The sequence below is a fragment of the Strongylocentrotus purpuratus genome, unplaced genomic scaffold, assembly GCF_000002235.5.
Source record: "Strongylocentrotus purpuratus isolate Spur 01 unplaced genomic scaffold, Spur_5.0 spur5_scaffold_8, whole genome shotgun sequence".
NCBI classification, from domain to species: Eukaryota; Metazoa; Echinodermata; class Echinoidea; order Camarodonta; family Strongylocentrotidae; genus Strongylocentrotus; species Strongylocentrotus purpuratus.
In genome coordinates this window covers 4,492,657-4,520,630 of record NW_022145614.1, presented here as the reverse complement: position 1 = coordinate 4,520,630, position 27,974 = coordinate 4,492,657, and the positions used below count along the sequence as shown (strand labels likewise).

At 34.7% G+C, this 27,974-nt stretch overlaps 1 protein-coding gene and 3 long non-coding RNA genes across 4 annotated transcripts in view; 3 read left to right on the top strand and 1 right to left on the bottom strand.

Annotated features, from left to right (window-relative positions):
* The first annotated feature begins 5 nt into the window (after positions 1-5).
* LOC115920221 lies at positions 6-10,726 on the top strand. Its single transcript, XR_004062267.1, has 2 exons — positions 6-265; positions 9,005-10,726. It is a non-coding gene; the product is annotated as an uncharacterized LOC115920221 (long non-coding RNA).
* Positions 10,727-10,820: 94 nt separating this feature from the next.
* LOC115920220 lies at positions 10,821-13,709 on the top strand. The gene is made up of 2 exons (XR_004062266.1): positions 10,821-13,323; positions 13,411-13,709. It is a non-coding gene; the product is annotated as an uncharacterized LOC115920220 (long non-coding RNA).
* A 4,332-nt stretch (positions 13,710-18,041) lies between these two features.
* On the top strand, positions 18,042-18,500 carry LOC115920219. The gene is made up of 2 exons (XR_004062265.1): positions 18,042-18,116; positions 18,204-18,500. It is a non-coding gene; the product is annotated as an uncharacterized LOC115920219 (long non-coding RNA).
* The window catches only part of LOC752270 (E3 ubiquitin-protein ligase Su(dx)), a 41,872-nt gene continuing 32,334 nt past the window's right edge, over positions 18,437-27,974 (bottom strand). The window contains exons 18-21 of the mRNA XM_030975522.1: positions 27,463-27,583; positions 26,154-26,355; positions 25,326-25,398; positions 18,437-24,870 (exon numbers count right to left, since the gene is read on the bottom strand). Of these exons, the coding sequence (XP_030831382.1) occupies positions 24,771-24,870; positions 25,326-25,398; positions 26,154-26,355; positions 27,463-27,583 (496 nt within the window). The 3' untranslated portion in view covers positions 18,437-24,770. The remainder of the gene's footprint in view (positions 24,871-25,325; positions 25,399-26,153; positions 26,356-27,462; positions 27,584-27,974) is intronic.

The following is a 27,974-nucleotide window of genomic DNA, read 5'->3' as shown; positions in this document are numbered from 1 at the left end:
CACCATCCGCCATTTTACTTTCAGCCGATCAACACGTTGCTCGCTTGTTACATAGGGAATTGAGTGTTTTCACTTTTGCCCTTTTCGACATTTCTTTGTAGACTTGGTCTACTGACATCTTTAGTCCATCGAAAGAGTATTTTACCAGCATTTCATTCGTATATTTTGGTGACAATCTATTTTCGAACTGAGTTTGCATCGCAGACATCAAGCGATCTCCGCCACCGTCGAAGACGAACTTCGATTCCCTCTCCGAATTTCTGAGGTAAATCTTTTCGTATTTAATCTCCTTTAATCTTAGGTATTAATACCACACGTCATATTGCCGACTAACGTACTTTATTACTTTACTTATAAATAGTTAAATGAAGGCAAGATTTTTGTGACTGATTTCATTACTGCATCTGTATATGCTGCCTTAATATAAGGCCTAATTTTTTTGTACTGGTACACACCCCGGTGGGGTCACTCCCCTGCAAAGAGTGACACGTATGACCGTTACCACCAATGCATATAACCCCCTTTTGCGGTCAATTTCAAGGACATTTTGTGAAATTTAACCCCCTTTTTTACATCAAAACAAGGACAAAATCGTACTTTGGAATACCCCTATTTATAAGATTGTAAGGACACTTTCGCAAATTTACCCCTATTTTACCATATTTCAAGGACAAGACTCGGCTCCGAGAATTTTTCTTCCCGGTTTTCTCTTTTTCCTTCCCGGTTTTCTCTTTTCCCTTTTCCTGACCCCTATTTATCAATTTCGGGGACACCTGTGCACCCCTATTTTCTTTATTTCGAGGAATATTTTGTCCGCGGACATTGCTTGAAATTGACCCCTTTTTCCGCGATTTTGGTAACGGTCATGCGGTCCGGAAGTCACATTGAGTGACCCCACCGGGGTACACACCGCCTCATATATTTGGCATTGATGCACGTCGCCCCATTAAAGGGGCTAAACTTTGTTAAGTCATTTTAGGTTCGAAACCAGGACCATATAGTTCTTGTACCTCGGGGCAGTCTGCCTTAAGACAAGTAGACCACCATTTAAGGTTGTCATTATTGATTGTATATATTTATACAATATATTTAAATATGCAATTGATGATACCATTTAAATACCACAAAGTTTTCCTCGTCTGATTTCGCAATTTTTTTCAATTTCAATTTATTATTTCATAAAAAATCACATACAATATAATTATATACATTGAGAATTGTGCTGGATCATTTACACCCGATAAAGCCGATGGCTTGAGAGAAGAGGGTAGACCCATAACATAAATGACAAATGTGGAAAATACAAAACATTAAAATTCACAATAAAACAAAATGCAAGACGTATACAGGACATACAAACTAAAACACAATAATAATACAGAACGATATAATTTATATGGTAATTGTATGTATCATAGGTGGTAAGAAGACGCAACTTAAATTTGGACTTGAAAGAACTAAGAGTGGTTACATGTTTGATTGAGTTGTCAATATTATTCCATAATTTCCCCCCTTTTTGTTGAATAGAATTTACCTTTCGTAACTTTAAACGGGCATATGGCAAGAAAATTTTATTTTTTTGTCTTGTGTTAACATTATGTTTCTTGTCAACTGTAACAAAGTAATTATCAAACACGGATAGTAACAAAACATTCGAATAACGGTACACAAAGACTCCTGTTTTAATTGTTATATTATCAGAGAAATTTAGTACATTCAGTTTCTTAAACAACGGCGGGGTATGGGCAAGATAATGGGAGTTTGAGCATAGACGAATGGCTTTCTTTTGTAAAGTATATAGCCTGTTTAAATGACACGAGCTGGACCCTCCCCATACAAGACTACAATAATCGAAATAAGGCAGGACAATAGCATTGTATAAAGTGAAAAGGGTTTTGAGCGGTAGAAAATAACTGAGCTTACTCAACATACCTACATGTATAGACATGCTAATCTTTCCACGAATGAAGTTGATGTGATTAACCCAAGTTAGCTTATCATCTATCTGTACTCCTAGGAAATTGATACTGCTTGCTCTTTGTATTTCAAGGTTATCTAATTTTATCGAAAAATCAAATTGAAGTTGTTGGCGCTTATTTGAACAAAAAAACATATATTTAGTTTGTCAGTATTGAGAAATAATTTGTTAGCTTTGAACCAGCAAGAGATCTTGTTTAATTCGACATTTGCATAATTATGAAGAGTATTTTTATCAGCATTTGAAATAAATATGTTGGTATCGTCTGCATATAAAACAAAATGTAATAATTCAGATGTATTAATTATATCATTCATATATATATATATATATCAGAAATAACAAAGGACCAATTATACTCCCTTGTGGAATTCCACATACCACAGGCATTGTCTCAGAACTTAAACCTTTAAAGCTAACAAATTGTTTTCTATTGCTGAGATAATTAAGAAACCAGTCATGTGGTATACCACGTATGCCATAATTTTTCAATTTTTGTAACATTATGTTATGATTTAAGGTATCGAATGCCTTACTTAAATCAATATATATATCCCTAAAGTATATTCTTTTTTATCTAAACATGAGGTTATATGCTCTAAGGCGTGTAAAAGTGCAATTTCCGTGGAGTGGTTGGGTCTAAATCCAAAACTGGTATTTTGTTAGAATGCTATTTCTAGACAGATGGCTATAGAGTCTTTTAAATGTAATACGTTCGAGGATTTTTGAAAGAGTTGGAAGTAGAGATTTAAATTGATTGAGAAAGTGTTTGAGTGTTTTTTTGATCGATTGATTCCGTGATTGATTGTCGGAAAGTTGTTTTCTTTTCTTTTTTTTAATAATTTTTTTCCCCTTCCACAGGGTTCTTTATTTTCAAAACAAATTTCATCATATACAGAACATCCATAATATATCATATACAAATAATTAAAGAAATAATTTCCATACATAATGGCTTGACACAGATAATAATCACGGCCAAAAACTTTTGTGGCAGATAAAAACAAACATTTATGACAAAATTAGTACTTTAAATATATAATTTTAAAAAAATACCAAAAATAAAATACATGATCATGTTTATGTTAGCACATTTCCAACACTCTCAAAATATTTTCTAAAGTGAAACCATTTCTTTTTCAGTTTATTCTCTCTGAGATTTGTTTGGTATATATATTTTTCCATTTCATAATAACGTTTTACAGCTGATAAAATTATATCAAATGATGGTAGTTGATTTCGTAATTTAGCTGAAAATATTTCTTGTCTTACAACCATCAGAACACAGTTGAGTGCATTATTATTGCTACCGCAAAATCCAAACAATTTATTTTGATTTGTAAATTTGATCCTTTCCCCCGTATTACGAAATATCCAGAACTCTAACTTCGACCATACTTCATTAGAATAGTTACAAAAGCAAAAAACATGTATGATAGTTTCATCATTGTTACTACAAAAAGTACACTTCTTGTCAGCCACTACACCAAATCTTAAGAAACTGTCCTTCATATATAATATTCTATTTAAAATCTTGATTTGAAACCACCTCATGTTGATATCTATTGTTGACTGAAATGGAATTTGACAGTACGAAGCCCAAAGTACATCTTGAAAATCTAAAAAACTTTTCCACTTTGCTTTACATTCTTTTACTTTGTTTTTTAGCAAAGTTGTTTTCTATGTGGTTCCACTAAGAGCGTTCCATAAGCAAATTTAACCCCCCAACACCATTGAACTCAACACATATTTTGAAAAAGGAGTCCAATGGCCCGAGAGACTGTTTTTATGGCCGGTTCACTTTAATATGCACCATATTTCCACGCTAAAAGGGCAAGGAGTATATCCCCTAACGACATTGGTAACCGGTCCCTCCTTTTTTGACCATTTAGTAAAGTGTTTTTTAGGCGGGTAGACCCTATATGGCAAAATATCTCGCAAAATGTAGAATCAAAATATGCACTAAGGCCATTAAAAAAATATATATACATGTTTAGCGTCCCCGCCCGCTTCCTTTTGGGGGCCGCCTTGAAAAATAGCCCGACTGTCAGGGAAAATGTACCGAGCGGCCATTTTGAAGAAGAAAAAAAGGGCCTCCTTCTTCCTAATTTCAAAAGAGCAGGAGGCTAAACATGTCTTTTTTATAATGGCCTTAGTGTTCCTTTGTGTGAAGATTCTATGTATATCGTTATGTCCCTTTTCAGAAATTTCTCAATTTTAGTAATATAATCGCGGTAGAGGTTTACGGTACACCATGTGTAAAGTCCTAGAAGGACTAAGGAAAGTGGATAGAAAAACATAGAAGTGAAATAGAAAGGCGAGAAAGTGGAGGTTGGAAGAAAGAGTATCTTTCGGAAGTTAGTATAGTCCTGAAAAGGACTGTAAACCAGAAAGTTGTAGATAGGATGAGAGGTTTGAGTAGAAGACTGGATTGAGTTGGAGTTTTCCTCCAGGGCGGAGCTCTCAGAAGCTCACTCGTCGGGGGGGGGGGGGGGGGGGGGGGGGGGGGAAGTGAGCACTATTTTTTTTTGTTTAGCCCTCGAAAATTTGAAAAATCGCACTCCCCCCCCCCCCCCCTTGAACGCCAGGGGGGGGGCTCTCTCCAAAAAAGGTAAAATTTACGTGTTTTTACACGTTTTTTCCCCAGGGCAGAGCTCTCAGAAGCTCAGGGGTTTTATACATCAAATTATCGTCGGGGGGGGGGGGGGGGGGGTAGTGAGCACTAATTTTTTTGTTTAGCCCTCGAAAATTTGAAAAATCGCACCCCCGCCCCCCCCCCCCCCCCCCCCATGAACGCCAGGGGGGGGCCTCTCTCCAAAAAAAAGGTAAAATTAACGTGTTTTTACACGTTTTCCTCCAGGGCAGAGCTCCCAATCTATCGTCGGGGGGGGGGGGGGGTAGTGAGCACTAATTTTTTTGTTTAGCCCCGGAAAATTGGAAAAATCGCACCCCCCCCCCCCTTGAATGCCAGGGGGCCTCTCTCCAAAAAAAGGTAAAATTTTTACACGTTTTTTTCCCAAAGGCGGACCCCTCAGAAGCTCAGAGATTTTATACATTGTCGTCGGATGAGCATATTTTTTTTACCTTATTTGTGATTGGGTCCAGGGGGCGAAGCCCCCAAAAGATCAGGAGTTTGGGGCAATAAATAACGGTCAGATGAGCATGATTTTATACCTTATTTGTGACACTGGCAGGTCACGAATTGGCGGGGGGTCTAGGGGGCGGAGCCCCTGGAAGCTCAGGGCTTCATACATTAAATTATCGTCAGATGAGCATATTCTATACCTTATTTGTGACACTGGCAGGTCATGAATTGGCGTGGGGTCCAGCCCCCGGAAGCTCAGTAGTTTTGGGCAATAAATAACGGTTAGATAGCATATTTTTATAATATCTATTTGTGACAGTGGCAGGACACAAATTGGTGTTGGGTCCAGGGGGCGGAGCCCCAAGAAGCTCAGGGATTGTATACATTAAATTATCGTCAGATGAGCATGATTTTACCTTTTTTGTGACACTGACAGGTCACGAGTTGGGGTGGGGTCCAGGTGGCGGAGCCCCCGGAATTTTATACATTAAATTATCGTCAGATGAGCATGATTTTATACCTTTTTTGTGACACTGGCCGGTCACGAGTTGGGGTGGGGTTCAGGGGGCGGAGCCCCCGGAAGCTCAGGGGTTTGGGGCAATAAATAACGGTCAGATGAGCATATTTTTATACCTTATTTGTGACACTGGCAGGACATGAAAAACGCTTTTTTTTCAAGGGTTTTGGGCTATAAATTACTGTCAGATGAGCATGATTTTATACCTTAAATGTGACACTGGCAGGTCACGAATTGGTGTGGGGTCCAGGTGGCGGAGCCCCGGAAGCTCAGGGGTTCATTCATTAATTTATCATCAGATGAGCATATTTTATACCTTATTTGTGACACTGGCAGGTCATGAATTGGTGCTCAGGGGTTTTGGACAATAAATAACGGCCAGATGAGCATATTTTGATACCTTTGATATCTTCCCCTTTTATTTCCTTTTTTTTCCTTCTTTTTTTCCCCTTCTTTTTTTCCTTCTTATTTTTTGCCAGGGGGCCCGGGCCCCCCTGGATCCGCCACTGACTACATGTACTACTACATGTACTACTACACGTGCTTCTACATGTACTACTACTACTACTACTCAGGGGCGTATCCAAAGGGGTGTGGGGGTGCGAGACCCTCCCCCCCCCCACCACCTGTCAGGATATTGTCGGAAAAATAGCACTGCCGTCGGGAAAAAAGAGAAAAGGGGGAGGGGGAAAAGAGAGGGAAAAGAAAGAAAAGAAAAAAAGACAAGGAAGAGAAAACAAAGAAAGGAAAGAAAGGAAAAGAACGGAAAGAAAGGAAAGGAAAGAGAAAGAAAAAGTGGGAAGAGAGGAAAGAAAAGAAAGAAAAGGAAGGGGAAAAAAGAGAAAAGGGAAACAAAAGAAATGGGGGGTGAAAGAGAGGAGAGGGAGGAGAGGTAAGAGCCTGAGAGAGGAGGAGTGGGAGTAAAAAAGAGAGAGGGGATTGTTAGGTGGTGTCGTTTCATCGAGGGAGCAAGAAAGACACTGGTAAATATGTTGCTGTGTCGGTATTCTTGCTCGATCCTCGTTTACTATATCAATGCAGAATTTTGAAGTCGGTAAGATAATGTATATTGTCTGTCGGCCGACAAGTTTTTTTCCCTACGAACTGTTACTTTTATTCGCTGTGACGACTTCGAGAGTGACTACAATTACAATACTTGTATTTTCTCGAAGTTTCACTTACCTATAATATCAGCTAAAGAAATCCGAGGTTTAAAATTTTCGGGCAAATTGAATTCAAACAAAGATTAAGAGTCAACAACAGTACAACGAACTGTTACTTTTATCCGCTGTGACGACTTCGAGAGTGACTACAATTACAATACTTGTATTTTCTCGAAGTTTCACTTACCTATAATATCAGCTAAAGAAATCCGAGGTTTAAAATTTTCGGGGAAATTGAATTCAAACAAAGATTAAGAGTCAACAACAGTACAACGAATCGTCTACTTTTTTCATAATTTAATGAAACATCAAAGCTTTCGCGCTTTGCGCGGGAGGGGGGGGGGACTTCATTCAGACAAGTATTAACAGTCGAGAACGGTAAAATAAATCGTCTTCTTTTCCTAATAATTTAAGGAAACGTCTAGCGCGGGAAACCTATCACCCACACCCCCCTAATGAGCGCGCTTCGCTTGCTCACTACCGCCCCTCCCTAAAATAAGATCCTAGCTCCGCGCCTGCATTAAAATATATAGCTATGATGCTGAATAAGTTGATGAAATAATTCGTATATTTATGTCGTCGAGGAAAATGACCATTTGCGCAAACGCAAGCACTATAGATAGTCCATATGAAAACAATTTAGCCTTCGGCCCCGGGTTTATAGGGTTAAATTTGTATATATTGGGACATTTAATTTTGTCGGTAATTGGTGGCTAGTTTTGTCGGTAATCGTTGGCCTCTACACCCCCCCCCCCCCCCTCCCCCCACTGAAAAAGGTCTAGCGACGCCCCTGCTACTATTACTACATGTACTACTACATGTACTGCATGTACATGTACTAAAGCGGGCTTACATTCCCAAATCACCACCCAATTACCACATAATGTATCTGCAGTATAATAACAAATACCGATCTTAAAACGTGATGGTTTAAAGTCCAGCTAGTGAAAGAAGATATTTGGGGCCAGTCACCACGAAATGAGTCCAGTGTCGCATTAGGCTCAATCGTAGTAATAGCGATGTATAGTGTGTATGTAATGAAAATTGACCCACCTACCACATTTAAGATTTTTCCAAAAATCGACTTATTAATGTCTTGTAGTTTATGTCCCCAGAGCTTAGGTCACGAAAATATCTCCTAACATTTTTTGGCAAATAATATAGGCTATGTTACGCATCATTAACTTTACACCTAATTATCTCAAAACTGGGTAATCCCATTGTTTATAAAGTCCAATTAGGTTTTTGTTCATATTTCTGGATATAATTTATCAATTTTAATGTGTGACCCCTTAATTTAAAGCTTACTTAATGTAGATTCATATAATACTTAAAAACAGAAATAAAAATTTTGACCAACTGGACTCATTTCGTGGTGGCAGGCCCCATTTTAAGGAGCTGATGGAGATGGAAAGGGGGAAATGAACGAAGAGAGTGGGAGGGGAGAGAGAGAGAGAGAGAGAGATAATAAATTGGAACTTGATTGTTTACAGATTTTGATCGATTTTGCTAGGTAGGATAACATAATCAAATCTCAATTTATTTATTTCTTATTATGTTACATCCCCCCGAAAGAAAAAAAATTCTCCAACAAATATTTCCAGTCAAAATGACGAATCCTTTTCGATTCTGTTTAAAACACATGATATGACACTCGCAGGCACAAACTGAGAAATATCAGCCCAAAGAGGGAAAAGAAAAAAAAAAGAGAAGATTTCCGACCGACCGACCCGTGTTTTGGCACCTAAAGGGCAATACAACATTTTTTTTTTTTAGGCCTAATATTTATTCATTTCTATGACGTCAAATTGAATGGTAGGTACCTGCGAGACTAGGGAACTAGTATTTCCAGATGAATGTCCTTCATAATTTTTCCATTTAGAAATGCCAATTATGAAGCAGAAATTCGGAGATATTCATATTCATGCTCACCTAGCTATATAATTAGGTATTTTTAAGCTCTTGGTTGCTGTGTTGTGCTGATGTATTCAGACTTAGGCTTTTCCTTGGAAAATATTGGTGTCCCTATTGAAAACCAAATGCTACTTTTTCTTATAAATTATAAATCTTCTTCATCAAAATTGTACGCTGCTAATAAGATCCTTCTATTTAGATGTCCCTGAGACTATTGGAAGACTTACTAACTTTAGTTACTGAAAGAAATAATTCCACGCATTCATTTTTATATCATTTCTTGGAGGAATTCTCTATTCCCTGGCTCCAAAGACATTACATTATACCTCTCTGTTCCTTTCCTGCAGTGTAGCAGAGACTGGCTTGAGGTATCCTCAACGAACGTCAAAGATGGATGTGACTGAGGCACAGATGGGGAGGCTGACTGAGAAGCAGAAGAACATTGTGGGGCTGCTAAGGGATGCCGGCATATCCATCGCTGATGTCCGTAATTTAATAACATCTACAGAGGAGCGTGTTGCTGCCCCTATTAAGCCGGCAGAGCAGAATGAGGAAGGAGGTGCTGACTGAGGAGCTGAAGGAGACTGCATACTTTAGAAGCAAGCACAACCTTCCTTGTGGAGATGCTATCAGCTTTAATACCTGCAGACTGCATAAATGTATTTTGTGCTCGGTGCAGTAGACCATTTATTTTATGTTATGTAATCAAACGGAATACATAGTCATAAGTGCCTGTTACAAATGATTTCATGTACCTGTTTAAGTCAGAATGCAAATTTCATACATTACCTGTTAGGTCAGACAAACCATGATATTTGTCTGACCTAGCAACAAATTATTTAGGCAATTTGCATTCTGACTATTGAGATACATAATAAGTGCATTTAAATAGTGCATTTAAAATATATTCTTTCTTTATCAAACAGTTTTAGCTAAATTAATTAATTATTTAGTTATCCCTTTATTACCCAACGTGTTTTACTCATTATTGTGAAATATGTGTGTTTTTGTAATGTCAGTTGTACATGCTTATTTTAAATGTAACAGGCAAATAATTACCAAAAGTATCAAACTTATACATATGTGCCAAAATATCTGTATCCTTATATCGTTAACTGAATAATACAAGGGATAATACTTCTCTGGGATATTTACAGTTTGAATCTAAATATATTTTACCTAATGAATTTGATGATTATGTTAATTCTTGTGACGGAAATGGTATGTTTTCTATCGCACATTTTAATTGTAGAAGTTTGAAGAGAAATTTCGAAAATATGAGTAATTTTTTGAAATGTTTTACACATACGTTTTCACTCATTGGATTAACAGAAACATGGTTAACCAATACAGAAACACCCCTTTTAGAATTGCCAAATTATATTTTTATTACAAACAACCGTCAAAACAAGTGTGGTGGAGGAGTAGGTATTTATCTTAACAATTATTTAAAATTTAAAAGACGAGAAGACTTAGAGATATTGAATGATTGTGTAGAAACGATTTGTGCTGAAATGTATTGTCATAATAAAAATGTTGTTATTATTGTAGTATATAGACCTCCAAGTAAACCATTATCAACATTTTTGGAAGGTGTTGAACTAATAATGCATACAATATTGAATGAGAAGAAAGAATGTTACTTTCTTGGTGATTTAAATTTTGACCTACTTTCTCCAAGTCCTTTTGTTGACGTATTTACGTCAAACTCTTTTTTACCTGTGATATCAAAACTAACCAGAATTACACCTCACTCTGCAACCCTCCTCGATAATATATTTACAAACGAATCTGATTATGTTATTAAGTCAGGTATACTTGTTTCTGATGTCAGCGATCACTTACCGATTTTTTTTAATCATTGATTGCGATTATGTGAATGAAATAATAAGTTATGTAACATTTAAACGTAAGATTGAAGATGATTCCATTGTAAGATTTTGTATAATTTTACGTAATCAAAATTGGGAAGAAGTTTATAAATCAAATGATGTTGATCATAAATTTAGTACATTTCTTGATCAATATATTTTACTTTATAATGCATGTTTTCCATTGAAAAAAACTGTGCAAAAAATAAAAAAAAGTGATAAACCATGGTTAAATGCATCTTTGAAGAAAAAATGCAAAAAAATAAATAAATTGTATCATATATAGGTTTATAACTAATCCTACTCCTCATAGGGAAGCTAAATTTAAATGTTATAGAAATGTTGTAAACGATGAAATACGAAAATGTAAACGTGATAATTATTATAATAATAAATTTGATAATTGTAGAGGAAATATCCATAAGACCTGGAAAGCTATAAATGATGTTTTGAAGAAATCTAATGGCAACAAACAATGTAAAACTATATTTTATAATGGTGAATTAACTTATGATAAAAATGTAATTGTTAATGGTTTCAATGAATATTTTGGTACTGTTGGCATTAAAATTGCTGATAACTTAGTTTGAATGTAGATTTTAACAGTTTTTTTAATAATGTAAATTACGCTCAATCAATGTTTTGTGAATCCATAACATTTGCAGAAATTTTAGATATTGTAAAAAAAAATAAGGATAATGCAAGTCCAGGTGACGACGACATTAATACAAAAGTTTTTAAAAAATCTATCTGTTTTGTTTTACAACCATTGTGCAATATTTTTAATCTCTCTCTGGATCAAGGAGTGTTTCCTCATAGACTTAAGATTGCTAAAGTTATCCCAGTTTTTACAAAGGGGGATCGAGCCCAATAATCTAATTATAGATCAATATCGCTTTTATTAATTTTTTCCAAGACTTTCGAAAAACTTGTTTATAAGAGACTAATTTCATATATTGATCAAAATCAGATTTTATACCAAAGACAGTTTGGATTCAGAAAAGGTTATTCGACATATATGGCTCTTGTAGAATTAACTAACAAAATATCTCAAGTATTCGAGGAAAACAAATTTCTTATTGGTATATTTTTAGATTTATCGAAAGCAGTCGACAGCATTAATCACGAAATACTTTCAAACAAAATGGAACGCTATGGTATAAGAGGTACACCCCTAAAATGGTTTCGGAGTTATCTCAGTGATCGTAAACAATATACATTTATAGACAACCACAAATCTGATTTATGTAATATATCTGTTGGTGTGCCCCAGGGATCCGTTTCGGGGGCCCCTATTATTTCTATTGTTTATAAATGATCTTCAATTTATTAGTGATGTATTATACTCAATTATCTTTGCCGATGACACAAGTCTCTTTATTTCAGGTAATGATGTAGCATAAGTTAATAATGTATTGAACGTAGAAATGAAAAATGTTACTAAGTGGTTCTCTGCTAATCGATTGGCTGTAAATATTGATAAAACTTGTTACATGATATTCAAACCTAAGAATAAGTTCATTAATGAAGACTTAATACAAATATTTATTGGAGATTGCTTAATACAACAAGTTAAACAAACAAAAATTTAAGAGTTACAATTGATGATAAAATAAAATGGAAATAACATATTGATGACATTTGTTCAAAAATTTCTCAAGCCGTAGGGGTAATGAATAGATTAAAAACTGTTGTTCCAATGGGGATTCTTTTAACCCTGTATTACACAATGATTTTACCTTATTTATCATATTGCAATATTGTATGGGGGAACAGTGCAATGTATCTTAGAAATAGAATTGGAGTACTCCAGAAGCGTGCAATACGAGTTATTTGCAATTCACAACTTCTTGCCCACACAACCCCTTTATTTCAACAGTTGATTATTTTAAAGGTGGATCAAATGTGTAGTTTGCAAGTTGCAATTTTTATGTACTCCTATTTTAAGAACATTTTACCAGATAGTTTTAATAATTATTTCACTTCAAATTGTACAATTCATAGCCACAGTACCAGAAATTAAAATCACTTAAGATTGCCGTTATATAAATATAGTTTCTCTCAAACAACAATTTCTTACACTGGTGTAAAATCCTGGAATTCAATACCAGTAGAGATTAAGAACAGTCAGACACTTTCTAATTTTAAACGTAAATTTAAACTGTATATTTTACATAAAAACAATTCATAAATAACTAGTGGTACAATTTAATTTTTTTGTTTGCCTGTTTAATTTGCCAACTTAATTTTGTTTTATCATGTACTGTACGTCGCTATTGTTTGGGGGTTTTGGGTTGTTTTTTTTCATTTTTTTTTTGTATATATAAATATCCAAAATATCTATTGTTCTGGGGATTAGCCTCGACAAGCCCCTGGCCTTTGTTGGTCCCCCACATGTTTTTTTTATATCTACATGACTTATTTAGTTCTTTGTTTATGGACTTTAGATTTTGTTCGCTATGTGTTTCTCTTAATATTATTGTTTGTTAATCGTGTATTTTTTTATATGTCTGAACATGTATGTATACTTGTTTTTTTTATGAACCACATGTGGAAATAAAACTTGAACCTTTGCATGTATAAGCTCATCACTAGTTAAACATGTATAAATTTGAAAGCAATTTGAAGAAATGGTCTGTTGAAAAATTGGGTGTTCTCCTGAAGATGTATGAGATGTACACATAACACGCCAATGTGTTTCGAGGTCAAGTATTTCAATAATTATGCCATAAAAAACAGCCCAACAGAAATAGAAAGCCTATCGGGCCAACAAATAAGAATACACAGACCTGCAGGTATTTAAAATCTCTTATGAACATGGTAACCCTTTTGTGTATGTAGGCCTACCAATTATAGTGTAGTCCATGATATTACAGATGTAGGTATTTAAAATCTCTTATGGAACATGGTAACCCTTTTGTGTATGTACCAACTATAGTGTATTCCATGATATTACAGATGTAGAAATGTCCAATAACTTTTTTGTATTGAACTTTATTTTCAAAGTGATGCATTGATCTGTTATTAAAAAAATAAAAATACAAGATCAATCAATAAATACATTAATGATAAGCAAGTCAAGCGCAACAATGAATAATGAAACAAGAAACTGGCATTTGTTGATCCATGTCATACATTTCATCTGTTTATTAATGTACATAAATCATACCAATCCATAATATGCTTTTTTGTATTATTTACTGATTTACAAGTGCTTTATTACAAGTTCTATGATTTTTTTTTTTTTTTTTTCCTCTTGTCAGAGGTACTTTATTCATTTACAAAAATAACCAACACACAAATCATTACATCATAACAAAATTTTACATTCACTTTAAGTATTTTCTTAAACTATTAAGAGAAAATCTTCAGTGATATAAAATATCCCCGAAGATTTTCCTTAGTTCCCAGATGCTATTTCAAAAGCTCTCAAAAAACTCTCCAAAAAAAATACTATGTCCCGAGAGCCCCTGAAACAACATCCGAGATGTTATCCAAGAGTAACTCGTATTGAAAAACATGCCATATGAAAAAGCTGTTGTATGGTTTACCTTGAAAATAATTTAACATATACATCAAATAGATTGCGTATTGAGCATATGCAACGATTGTATTTATATCTGCTCCATTTGCATGTTTGAAATCAAAACCAGCAATTAATAATTCTTCGTTTAATATAATTTTTTCTTTAAAGTTCAATTCAATCAATTCCACAATACGTTTCCAGAAAAGCTTTACGCTCGGGCACTCTAAAAGAACATGAACGAAAGATTCTGCTGTTTTACAAAAAATGCAAAGGTTTTCATTTACAATTTTCCATTTGCACAGATTGTATCTAAAGGGTAAAATCCTATGAAATGTCTTAAAGTTGAGTTGTTTTATTTTATTGTTTTTCAATGTCTTAAACTTAAATTTTAATGTATCTCTCCAATCAAAATCAATGACAAGGTTCAGTTTACCTTCCCAAAATGTTAATACAGCTGGTTCTCTTTTCTTAAAGTCACACAATAGGCTATAGAAATGGCTAGATTTCATTGAAGATAGTCTTATAAAATCAAGTGTTCTTATTTCGTATAAGTCGCCTTCGAATTGTGAATTTGTTTTATCGTCATGTGCGTAATTAACATCTTGAATTCTTTCGATCCACATTTTTGGGATCGCATTTTTAAGCTTCGTATACATAAAATCAACTAGCAAAGAATTTGAGCCAAGCACTCTACAAATATGTTCTCTTGGCCGAAAACGTCCATTTTCTACAATGTCATTCATTGTTATAATGCCTTTTCTAAACCATTCTTTAAAAAAGAGAGGTTTGCTCTCATGTGTAATATTACTATTGTACCACAATACTTGATTTTCAACATTCATAACTTGTGGAAATTGAATATATTTAAGTTCGCTCCAAGTTACGAGACAGTTAACATAAAAATTAGGTATTTTTTGTTTTAAGCATAACTTTAACATGTCTTTACTGGAACAATTTGTTTTCAAAATTATTAACAACGGACATATTTTTTCAATCCAGTATCTAAACATAAACTTCCACGGTATATCATAATTATTTTCAAAGAAATTGTTAAACCATGATAAATGTAGCGATTGAAATTTAGAGTTTAAGTCGACCATGCCCAATCCTCCCTTTTCAATATCATTAATTAAGACTGTTCTCTTGACTTTTTCTCTTTTTGAATTCCATAGAAAATTATACATCAGTTTATTCAAATCAACAACTAGCTAGTTTCTGAGGGATAGGTAATACCGAAGCAACATACACAAATTGTGAGATTACAAGTGATTTAAGAATTACAACTTTACCATAGTAAGTTAAGTTTCTCATTTTCCAAAAAGTCAAGATTGATTTTACTTTTTCTAGTTTCACAAACCAGTTCAATCGATCAGACTCCTTTTTATCCCTTGTTAGATACATTCCCAAATACTTGACAGGTTCATCGTTCCATTTAATACCTTCGATAAATGCTTGTTGCTGTTGTATAGTAACAGCATTTGTTTTCATCACATTTAAGCTCGGCCCAGCGAAGTGTCCGAAATGTTTTACTTCTTCGAGAGATATGTTGGCAGATTGAATGTTGTTTAAAAAGAGAACAGTGTCATCTGCCAGTTGGGATATCTTAAATTCTTTTGAAATACCAGTGTCAGTAGTTACGACTGTGATACCATCTATATTATTATTTTGCTTTATTTTTAATGCCATAATTTCAACAACTAGAATAAATAATAGAGCAGAAAGCGGACAGCCCTGCCTAATGCCCCTTTTTATTTCAAATTTTTGCGAGACCCAACCATTATTTATGACACTCCCTACAGCATTTGCATAAATGACTTTGATCCATGTAATAAAGGATTCTTTGAACTTTAACTTATATAATAGTTGAAATAAGAACTCATGAGTAACCGTATCAAAAGCTTTTCTAAAATCAAGAAAAAGAAGGATACCTGAGTAATTATTTGATTCTTAGTATTCAATTATATCTTTAACTAAACGTAGATTTTGCATAGCGGAACGCTGTTTTAAATAACCTGATTGATCAAAAGAAATCAATTTATCTATGACATTTTTAAATCTTTTACATAACACCTTTGCTACAATCTTATAATCTGTGTTAAGCAATGATATAGGTCTCCAATTATCTAGGCATTGTTTATCCCCTTTCTTGTACAGCAAAGTTAGTATAGCTAACTTTTGAGTTTCGGACAACTGTTTTTGATTAAAACCTTCATTTATACTATTTATTACAAGGGATTTAACATCCTCCCAAAAACATTTTAAAAATTCAGCAGATAAACCGTCACTACCTGGTGACTTGTTGTTTTTCATAGAAAATATAGCATTTCGACATTCTTCCTCGGTAAGTATTCCTTCACACGACATTGCTTCTTCTTCCGTTAATACAGGAAGCATAGTTGAAGCTAAATAATTATCAATATCAGACGATTTAACTCCATTGATTGTTTTAGAGTACAAACATTTATAATATTCAACAATTTCACTAAGAATAGTTTCCTGGTTTGTAACAACCCTTCCATTCTTTTTAATACAATTTATTTCTTTTCTTTTTCCGTTTCTTTTTTCGCATTGAAAAAAATATTTCGTTGATTTTTCACCATGTTCTATCCACTTTTGTCTGGACCTGACAAAAGCTCCTTTACATTTATATGTTAACCATTGGTCTAATTTAATTTTTGTTCGTTCTAGTTCTTCCTTATTTTCTTTAGACGGATTTTCATCAGTCTTACAGCTCATTGACATAAATTCAGTTTGTAATTTGTTAAAAGCTTCGTTCTTTTCTTTCGAATACCTGATTGTGTATTCTTTAATCTTTATTTTGCACATGTCCCATTTCATTTGCGGGTTCATATAAGCGTTTTCCATTTTAAATTTTCTAATCAAATGTTTTATGTTTACTGTATAGTCATCATCTTTTAACAATGAATTATTCATTTTCCATAAACCACACCCCTTTCGGGGACTATTAGTTGCCAATTTTAGAGTAATTGCACAATGATCGCATTTTGGAGCAGGCTTAATTTCAGTCGTCTGCACACAACACCACATTGAATCTGTTAATAGCCAATAGTCAAGTCGAGAAAATATATTTAATGACAATTGTCGCCAAGTGTATTGTTTTTTGAAAGGAAACATTTTCCTCCACACATCAATCATATGAAAGTGTTTAAGCAATTTCTTAAACCCCTGAATCTCTTTATAAGCATAACACATACCCCGAGTATCCAGCTGGGCATTTTGAACACAATTCCAATCTCCACCTAACACTAATGAATCGTTTACTTGTTTCACCTTTTTTAACCATTTTAATAAGTTGTTATAAAATCTTTCTTTTTCATTGTATTTTGTCGGTGCGTAAACATTTAAAATAAAATAAGAGTTTTCACCAACTTTCAATCTTATCGCAAGTGCTCGACCATCAAGGTGTACAAAATGTTCAATCTGTTCAGAATAATATTTACGTACAAAAATAGCCACACCTTTTGAGTGATTTGTGCCATGATTAAAGAAACAGTGGTAATCTAATTCTAACTTAATAATTGCTTCTAATCCGAGAGTCAAAAAAGTTTCTTGTAACATTATTACGTCTATTTTTTGCTTATGTATCCATGAAAAGATTTTGTTTCGTTTCAGTTTATTCCTGATCCCCCTTACATTGAGGGATAAAAAGGACATAATTTGTTTTCGTTCACCAGCTAGAGATTTTCATTTCCGTAATACTTGTCTGTTGATCCAAATTTCAGTCTACTCACTTTCTTGTGTTCCCTTTCTTTCTTTCTGATTTCCTCTTTTGCATTTTCTTTGGTGTTGTGGTTTTTTGTGGAGTAACTATCCGCTCTTCCTGGGTACTTTCACCTGAAGAGAGTGTACTCGAGTCATCGCTATTGTGATCAGTGTCTTCGCGGCGGCTGTTTCTGGGTGGGGACGTTGTTGTCGATTTCGGGCGTAGATATTGCGATATGTCCGGCTGGCGAGGAGTCTTCAATAATTATGCCATAAAAAACAGCCCAACAGAAATAGAAAGCCTATCGGGCCAACAAATAAGAATACACAGACCTGCAGGTATTTAAAATCTCTTATGAACATGGTAACCCTTTTGTGTATGTAGGCCTACCAATTATAGTGTAGTCCATGATATTACAGATGTAGGTATTTAAAATCTCTTATGGAACATGGTAACCCTTTTGTGTATGTACCAACTATAGTGTATTCCATGATATTACAGATGTAGAAATGTCCAATAACTTTTTTGTATTGAACTTTATTTTCAAAGTGATGCATTGATCTGTTATTAAAAAAATAAAAATACAAGATCAATCAATAAATACATTAATGATAAGCAAGTCAAGCGCAACAATGAATAATGAAACAAGAAACTGGCATTTGTTGATCCATGTCATACATTTCATCTGTTTATTAATGTACATAAATCATACCAATCCATAATATGCTTTTTTGTATTATTTACTGATTTACAAGTGCTTTATTACAAGTTCTATGATACAATTCTCAAGACTATGTTATATTCATGTGTTTATTTTTTCTCCAATATCTCTGCCACAGAACACATAATTCACACAAAGCAAAGACAGAGTGCAAACAGAATTTTAAAAAGACATTTATACAATGAAACATTAGTGTTTGGTACAATATCATGAAGAATATAGAGCCTAAGATTGAATACAGATATCATAAGAAATTTGAATGATTCTTTGGAGGTTCGCCATTAACCATCAAACCCATTGCAAAGGTCACATCAAAAAGGAGTTAAATACATCACTTTGAGAAGCTATCTATGACCGGATGGTCAAATTGAGCAGAATTTATATCTACATAAGATGAAGGGGCAGAAAGAAATAGAAATATTAATACATGCATGACCTCAAGATGAGCAACATTTTATAAAATATATTATTGTTCATTTCATCATTTCAAATTTTGTCTCTCGAAGAACATGCCAAGTTCTAGACAACATACAAAATATTCAAATTCAGACTATTTGTTTTCTTCAAAAAAGTACTAGTATGCTAAATAAATGTATTTATTTTTCACAAACACAGAACCTGAAATGGAATCTACTACTTATTCACACTCGATGCCAGTTTCATTTTGGGCATGTCACATCGTTGATATTTTAGAAAATGTCTTTGTCTAGAAGCAGGTCTTTGAAACCTAAAGGACAACATATATAATGTAGAAACAGAGTCAATCTTTAAAAAAAATCATATTATAAAGGTTGATATCTCTCAGATGTGGTTAAGAGAAGATTCAATCTGTACAAGAAATGAGCGATTTTCTATGTTTGATGGATGTGTGTAAAAAAGAGACTGCCTGGTATATATGACATCATCTGCTTGGAGCAAGAAGGGCATTGACTCAATTTGCAAGCCGTGGAGTTAATGTCTTCTTGCTCTTTACATTTGTACAACATGGGCATTACTGATGTAAACTGCAGGAAACAGAAATTGCAAGTTATACATTGTCAAAAGTACTGGGCCCCGTTGCACAAAACTTACCATTGATGGTAACTTTGCCATCAATGGTAACTACCATGGAAACCTTGATTTTGATTGGCTGTTGAGCCCTGTTACCATGGTAGTTGCCATTGAAAGCAAATTTACCATCAATGATAAGTTTTAGGCAACAGGACCCAGGAATTTCTTTTTTAGTACACTATTGAGAAATGAAAAACTGCCTAAAACAGATACATTAGGATATAGAAAGGTATCTATGCAGTTATCCCCTCTTTGAGAGTTGACAGAGAAAGATTATATTCTCCTGATTATCAAGAGAATAAAAGGCACTTACTTTTATTTGGACTAAAGCATACATTGTACCCCTTTGAGCAAATATGATTCAGGAGCTAAGCGAACAGAGCAAGGGAACACACTGATGATTACATAACACTATAAGATGTCATATTCATACTTCTAGATGACAAAAGACAACATTTTAGTATTACACAACACTTTGCAAAGTGATAATGGGTACTAAACTTACAATCACAGGTGAATATAGGTATGAAAGATTTACAATTGAATGCCCCTTCTGATGAATGGCGCTGAAAATTGTCAACACAAAAAGGTCTGTTGTGAAGACTCATACAGCTTGCAGTGCTTGCCTGACAGGTTGACAAGCATAATAAAGAAATTATCTCATGTAGACCCACTATTCTATGCTGTGGTTTGCAAATTGGGATCAAATTACTCTTGTTTAATTCATTAAAAAAAGGATTTAACATTTGAATGACTGAAGACAGATCCAATATATACCTCAAGCGTTGTTATGGTATCTTACAAAACACAAATGGGAGTTAAATGTACATGAAAATCATATAAATTATATATATACCGGTAGATAATTAAATTAAAATTTACATCATTCTATGAATTGAGAGGGCAACATGTTACCACAAAGAACCATGTCGATCACATTGGGCTTGAATCTCCTATGACAAAGGGTACATTCTCACTGCTACTACTTCTTGTGCTGTGGGTACTACTCATACCATGCACAACCCCTTTGTGGGAAGAGTGAGAACATGTATGTCTATGCTGTGTCATGGCAGTACATTTATCTTACAGCACTGGTAAAACATGCATATTGCATACCACACACAAGGTGACATGGTAAATAAGTAAACATCTGCTCAAAAAACTGATTGGAATCAAGGGTTTCCAACAGACAAGAAAAATTTGTACCAAATATGACAATCGCATATCAATGTTACCTGCCTCTCTCGCAACATGATTCAAATCATGTGTATTGTATATGTGAGAAGCATATAAGGGCACATATGTTTGTTTGGTAGCAATAATTAGATAAAATTTCCACATAAGAGAAAAGACAAAGTAAATCACACTTGCTATACCTTTGCCCCAAACACAAACTATACAAAGTAATATAAGCCATTGACAAGTAAGTACTACCACTACAGTGTGTTGTTAATTGCACAAATTAGAAAGCCGAATTAGAAGTATGCACTATTACATGCAGCAGAAATCACAGACAAAAGAAATATTTCAATTAGAATGATAGAGCAAGAAAAAAAACAAGAAAAATCAACATTGGCCCAAATCAGTGAAGATTTGACTTTGAAAATCATCATGCATATGCAAAAGTAATATAAATTTTGTTGGAAAATGCCAGAAAATGTTTTATTTTCCTTACTTTACAAGGCATCATTCAACCTTGAGGGGATAATAAAACAATGACTGGTTTTTAAAAATATACAAAGCAGTTTCGTCTAAACCAGATGTTCCAGCCAACTCTTAATCTATAGATGAGTGAGCCAAGAACTGAAATCAAAATTGACCAAGTCTGTCCTTGTCAAGTGGTGTTTATTTCTATGTAGAACTTTAGAATAAATCCTATCAGCCCATTTAAAAAGGCAAATTGACATTACCCGAGGAGAAGGTTACCTCACGACAACTAAATATGAGACAATTCCAAATCAATTTGAATGTTACAGTGTAAACGACAAGATAATTATCCATTTTGACAATTTTGGCCAGAAGTTTCCTATTCCAAGGACGATTGGAACATTGGGTTTAGACGAACATGACGGGGTGAATGCACACTTTTACAAGAAATGAATAAAAACATAATGATATGTCTGAGATTGAATAAATCTGTCTATTTATAAATATATACAAAATGCATAAATTCAAATTAACAAACCAGAATGGCACATTAAAAATATTACTTATTTTATTGTAGATGATAATGTTAGACATGGGTACTGGTTTAGTTAAAGCATACCGTAAATCTAAAATGAAAAATAAAAGATTAATTTGGGGAATTCATCAAAAATACTGTAAATGAAAACTTTTCCTCACAGTGGAGATGTAATATTAATTTAACAGATCGAGAAAAAAATGAAACTTCATCTATTATTCTTCATTAAAGTACCAGTATCAGGATGTTTAGTGACAATATGTAAGTTACAATACACTCCTTTTTAAATGAACACCAATGTTAAGCCTAGAAATAAAAAGTACATACAGGTGTACACCGAAAAGTACAAAAATGACTTCTTCCTGTTTGCCACTTTCCCTATTACAACAGGACTGCCCTATAATAATTAATCAGTCTTGGACAAGCATGAAAGTTTATGTGACACATTCTCACCCATAAGAAAGTCGTAAAATATACGATAAGGTAGCAGAATTTTGTATAACTGTAACAATGTTAAATAAAATATTTCCATAGAACATTTATTTTGACAAGAAAAAGAAAGATCGAAGATAAATCTTTTCTTGTCCAAATATTGGCACCACAACCTAACTGCTGGAACAGGTATACAATCATTGAAGAGAGAACAGTGAATATATGACCACCATATGCTGAAAGCCAAAAGGGCATTATTCCTTTAATATGTAAAGTATCTTATTGAATGCATTTTTGGCTCTGCAGATTCATTTCATACCGGTAGTCTTCAATTCCACCTTCTAGGACTTTGTCCCAGGATTGTTCATTTCTTCAGCACTGGCTATATACCTATGGTGAAAGTTTGTTGCAAAGATCTGCTACATTGCATTATGCATTTGTAGTTGTAGGACACCATAAATCTACGAGACTCACAGGTAGGCTATAGTCCTATGTGATGTATGCTTCACAATGGTTCATCAGATTATTAAACATAATGCTTCATTCTCATTAGTTACCCGACATCTATACTAAATCAACGCATACAACTGAAAACTTTGTTATTCTTTGAAATATATGATTATTTTTTTCTTTGTTCTGTGTGCCTTCACAAAGAATTGCACAGATAGTATCGGAACAATATTCCTTCCATCGTTTAATTCATGATAAATAAAATGAAGAACTAGATTGTTCCCCTGTTGACTTCCTAGTTGATATAGATCACAGAGTCGACCAACTTCCTATACATTTGAAAGGGAAACATGAGTTTTGTAATCACGGACTCTCATGTTTTATATAAATTACCGGTACTGCCTCTAAAATGAAGAAAATCCTGATCTCTGATGTGACCATCCTTCAGGAACATCTACACATGGTTTCTCATCTCTGTTCGACTCTTAATATAGTGGATCTCCATCTGAACAGGATATGTCTTTTACACACTCAACGATTAATGGTTATGATAAAGCTATGCTTTGCTTGCTTCCTTCCCATCAGCACCTTCATTGATACTGACTATTTCTGCCAGCCACCTACTAAATATACAGAGTTTCTCTAGAAGGAATATAAAAATAATTTGCTACTCTTGTATCTTTAGCGATATTGCATCCGGCTGGCAGATATGTCATATCCATCATCTCCCTCTCTACAAGTCTTTATCACATCATGCAGAACAGTAATCGTCTTCCATAAAAACAATCAAGTATAAATTTAAAAAACAGCATCTTCACACTTTGTTCCAGTTAAGGTCAGCATAGGTTATCCTGAAGCGTAACAGACACACACGTCAGTCATCGACACCATGCAAGGTCTACGTCACGCATTGATGTCCCAATATCATTGTCAAAGCCAGGCATTTCCTTGTACTTTTGAGGGTGTGTATTCATTGTATGGCAGTGATTGCAGAGCTGTGCTTGGGGTATACTGCACGTGGTCCATGCCTGATTCCTGGATCTATCTTCTGCTGAGAGCCAGAAGGGTGTTCATTCTGCATTAAGGATCAGCCAACGTCCTTCTGGCTCTGGGCAGCGATATCAAAGCTAATTTCCTTCTTTATTAGATCTGCATGCATTATGCAAGGATCAATCAAAGACTTGATGTCATTTCCTTAAAACTACTAGGAGTGTAGAGGTATCTTTTCATAACCAGTACCAAAACATCTTAAATCTTTTGTTTGAACTCAAAATGTACTGGATTTGTATTGTATTGAAGGCATATTTACCTGTGGTAAATAACTAGATGAATGAAATCTCACTTCAAGCAATGTTAGAGAAACAAACTGTTCTTTCATAATCATGTCTGCTTTTGTTCCAGAACAAGTACCATTACATGTTTTTCCTTTAAGCTGAAGAAAATATAAATTTTTCAACTTAGAGCTGCTGAGCCAATATTTTTTCTTCTAAATACAAGGTAGATTGCTTTTTTTTTTCATCTATAGATTATGCAATGATCCATTATAGAACCAATTAATGAGTGAAGTCTCAAATGAAAAATACCACTGGGTAGTTCTAACATCTGTTATGTATGGCATGAGTATAATCATGTCATCAGTTCTAAAGCTACTAGAATCACTTTTCAAACGCTGCTCCATGTAGGACCTTTTGATCTGCCGAGACCCTTACGACGCAAAAGCAGATTAATTAAAGCTTCACAAGAATCATTTGCTCTGTATATTGATAATTTGAATAAATATCACACTGCATTGAGGGAAGGTTGTGATGAATCCTGACACAATGATGTAGCTATAATCCAGGCTAAGGATAGATGCTGTTTAGGGATGACAAAAGCTGATCAGTATGATGAAATTGTTCATTATCTCCATGACGATCGTGATAATATCATTGATGACGAGCTAGCTGTCTCATAAAGCTATATCCCATTCTCATTGGCCACAAAGATTTTGAATCACAATAACCTGTCTGTATGAAAGCTTGTCACATTTCAAGTTCATATTAGTCAGATAGTGTAGCTTCAAAGAAATTTCTGATTCCAGTGGTCAATATAATTTGGCTGAATTAGAATTCCAAGGATGGACATGACAGTCTTGCTGGGAGGAGTTAGACGGTCATCTCACTCTTGACCGAATCCTTCCGTTTCTTCGATGGCAAAGGTCAGCTTCTCTGTTAGCTGTTCGTAGCTCTTGTAAGGCGGCAGGTCAAGACGGTTAAAACTGGAGGGAGTAAACAAATATGAAAGTAGGACAAGTGTGATAAATACGAAAGCTGATATACAACAACATGTTAATCAACAGCAGTGAACATGTTTGCTCCTTAGATAAGGAATAGCACTATAAATTTCAAGTAAATAGCACTTTGGAGGTTGACTTTAACCAATAGATCAACAAGATCAACAATAAATTTGCTCCAAAAAATTTCCTTCGTATACACAACCTTCCACGATTGTGAGCTTAATGTGCAGTAATCTGTTGATGGTTTCTGTTTGGGAACAATAATAGAATATACTCTGGATACTTGTTCACATAAAGAACATTTCGGTGTTCTTTCTGGAAAGCAAAGACAATAGATAGTTTTTATAGTATCATAAATATTGTTAATTCCTTCTTTTTGATTTGTTCAGCAATCAGCAGCAGGAGTTTCTATCTCTATACGTTCAGATGCTACTTACCATGTATGACTCCTGGGTAACCATGTTTCTTTTCCAACCTTCTCAATGCAGAACTTCTGTGGACCATTGCTCCCTGTGCATTACAAAAGTAAGTAAGATGTTACACCAAGCTGATGGTTTATAGGTCAATACAACAATATTCTTCTAACATCCCGTGAAACTATCTCAATCCTATCCTTTGAAAACAACCAATGTGATTCCAAACATAAAAATGACTGTTTAGGGTACATGTCTCACTTCTTCTCTTTTGTAACCAAAACATCATCATCAAAGAAATTGGGATTAGTCTTCACTTGATATTTTATCTTGAGTCTTGATCTTTCACAATCACAACAAGACACATTGACTTTCATTGCAAGGCCGGACCAGTGTTATTTAATGTAGGAGGGTGGCTTGTACAAATTAGGCCAGCCTGGTTTTTAAGAAACTACTACTACAAAACATACAAGACAAAATCAGAGTACATTGCCACAAATACAATAGAGAACAGCGTTTAAATCTCACGATATCAAGCAAATTATCATATCCATCTATTCAATTCAATTTATAATAATACTGAACATTATTAAGTATCATGGTATAGTGGTTCGTTCCCTGGACTCTCAAAGGGTCGAGGGTTTGAATCTCAGCCCAGCGCTAACGTGCTTCGGCAAGACATTAATCCATCTTTGCCACTCTCCACCCAGGTGTAAATGGGTTTGATAAATGGGTTGCTGGGGTAATGATAATTGCAGAGCCCTCCGGAAGAACAGCATTGGAGCTGATGAGGGTTCCCTGAGTAAACAGAATCATTCTTATTACTATAACTCTTGAAGACTAGACTCTTACCCATAAGCTCAGTGAATCCACCAACGGGCAGACGACACGTTCCAGTGACAAACTGGAGTAGACGCGCTCTCTTCTCATTGTCCATCTCACGTACAGCCCTCCAGAACCATTGTACCTGCTTGCTCTCTCTCGTATAGTGACGGTAGATGGTGCACCTGTACCAGTCATCTACGTCAAACTCCTGCATTCCACATAGCATCAGCTACATAGGGGTTACAAGGGCAAGGAGATGTGTCATTGGAGATAACTTGAAATAATTATATGTTTAAAAGTACTATGTCCCAATTGCAGCCAACATCATATTCTGTAGAACTTTACAGGAATCATGAACATGTCATATGTGTCCTATTTGTGAAACTTAAACATTAGCGGTGTGCTAATATTCAAATTATGCAAGGAAACCTGTTTACCTTCTAGACTTTACTGTCAAGACACTATTGAGTGACTGACTGACTTCTTTTTTCTTTGGTAATAAAATACATAAAAAAGAGCTGTAAAGGGTACATGAGCATTTGCCTACATCAATAACCCAATTCTTGTAATGGCCAAAATGAAACTGATTAAATCTTTGCGCAGCTCAAAACGTACGACCGTTCGGTACAAGGGTCTGAAAGGCAGACTAGTACATTAGTGATTGCAATCACTTAAGTCAATTTGACTCTAATGGTCGTTATTTTCCCACTTAAAGACATTTTCGAGCCCTTTTGTTTTGAGGGAAGTTCTAAATTAGTATTATCTTTCAAATGCCGTTGGAATTTAACCTCTTCATTTTTTTGGCCTGCAAATGGGACAGTCCCTTTAAGACAGCACTTTATAATATAACGGACTTAGGGATGATTGAAAAATCTCAATTGATTGAATATTGTAGGAAAACATTCATTAATGTTTTCCATATCATATCATATCACTCCTTTTGAATGGATCTAATGAAAAGACATTTAACGAGACTGCAAAAGCCATGAGCAACCGAGTTGGCAAATACCAATGCTATACAACACATTATTACTGGTATCTCGGTATGATATTTATACATTTATATGCATTAGAACTGTATCTTTATAGACTATTCATTAAGTTGTATGTCAGATCCAATACATTTTGTGAAAAAATTTGGTGTTATAGATAATCATCGCTTGCCAATTTGAAGAGAAATGCGAGTTCATTCTGCCATTGGACATATTAATATATTTGTTAAAATACAATTTTCAGTTAAAAAACCCTGTGCAATTCAAAAAATGAATCTGGTTTTTCTCTTTAAATTAGTAACGTTGACAATCTTTGGTTGTAGGATATGGAAGATAGCGCTTACCTCAAGTTCCCTCTCGTCAAAGTACTGGAGCCACTGTAGAGGAACGACCTCATTCATACCCTCTAAGAAAGCCTTGGTTTGCTCCTCTATACCACGATTGAAGCGGAACTGAGTCATCAAACTAAGATTTAAAGACAGGATGTGATACGCAGGTTTCATACAGCAGTCAGGTTAATCTCTAATTGATCTGATCAATCTCAAAGGTAGCGATACTTTAATCTATAAACCCAACTATTGCAAATGATCTGATGTATGATAACCCTCGATACTCAGACATGACACATAGACCTACAAATAAAATCCTAACAGACTTACCAAACAGAGGACGCATTGTGTTAAGCAGATACAGTGATAAAGTTAATCTCTAATCAAGTTGATTAATTTGACGGTAACAACATAAGCTACATGCCCTAATATTGCACTTGATTTGTACCTATGATAACCCCCTACTACTGCTGGTTGGTACTTGGATTTGACACACAGACTTATTACAGAAGTTGAAGTGAGTCATG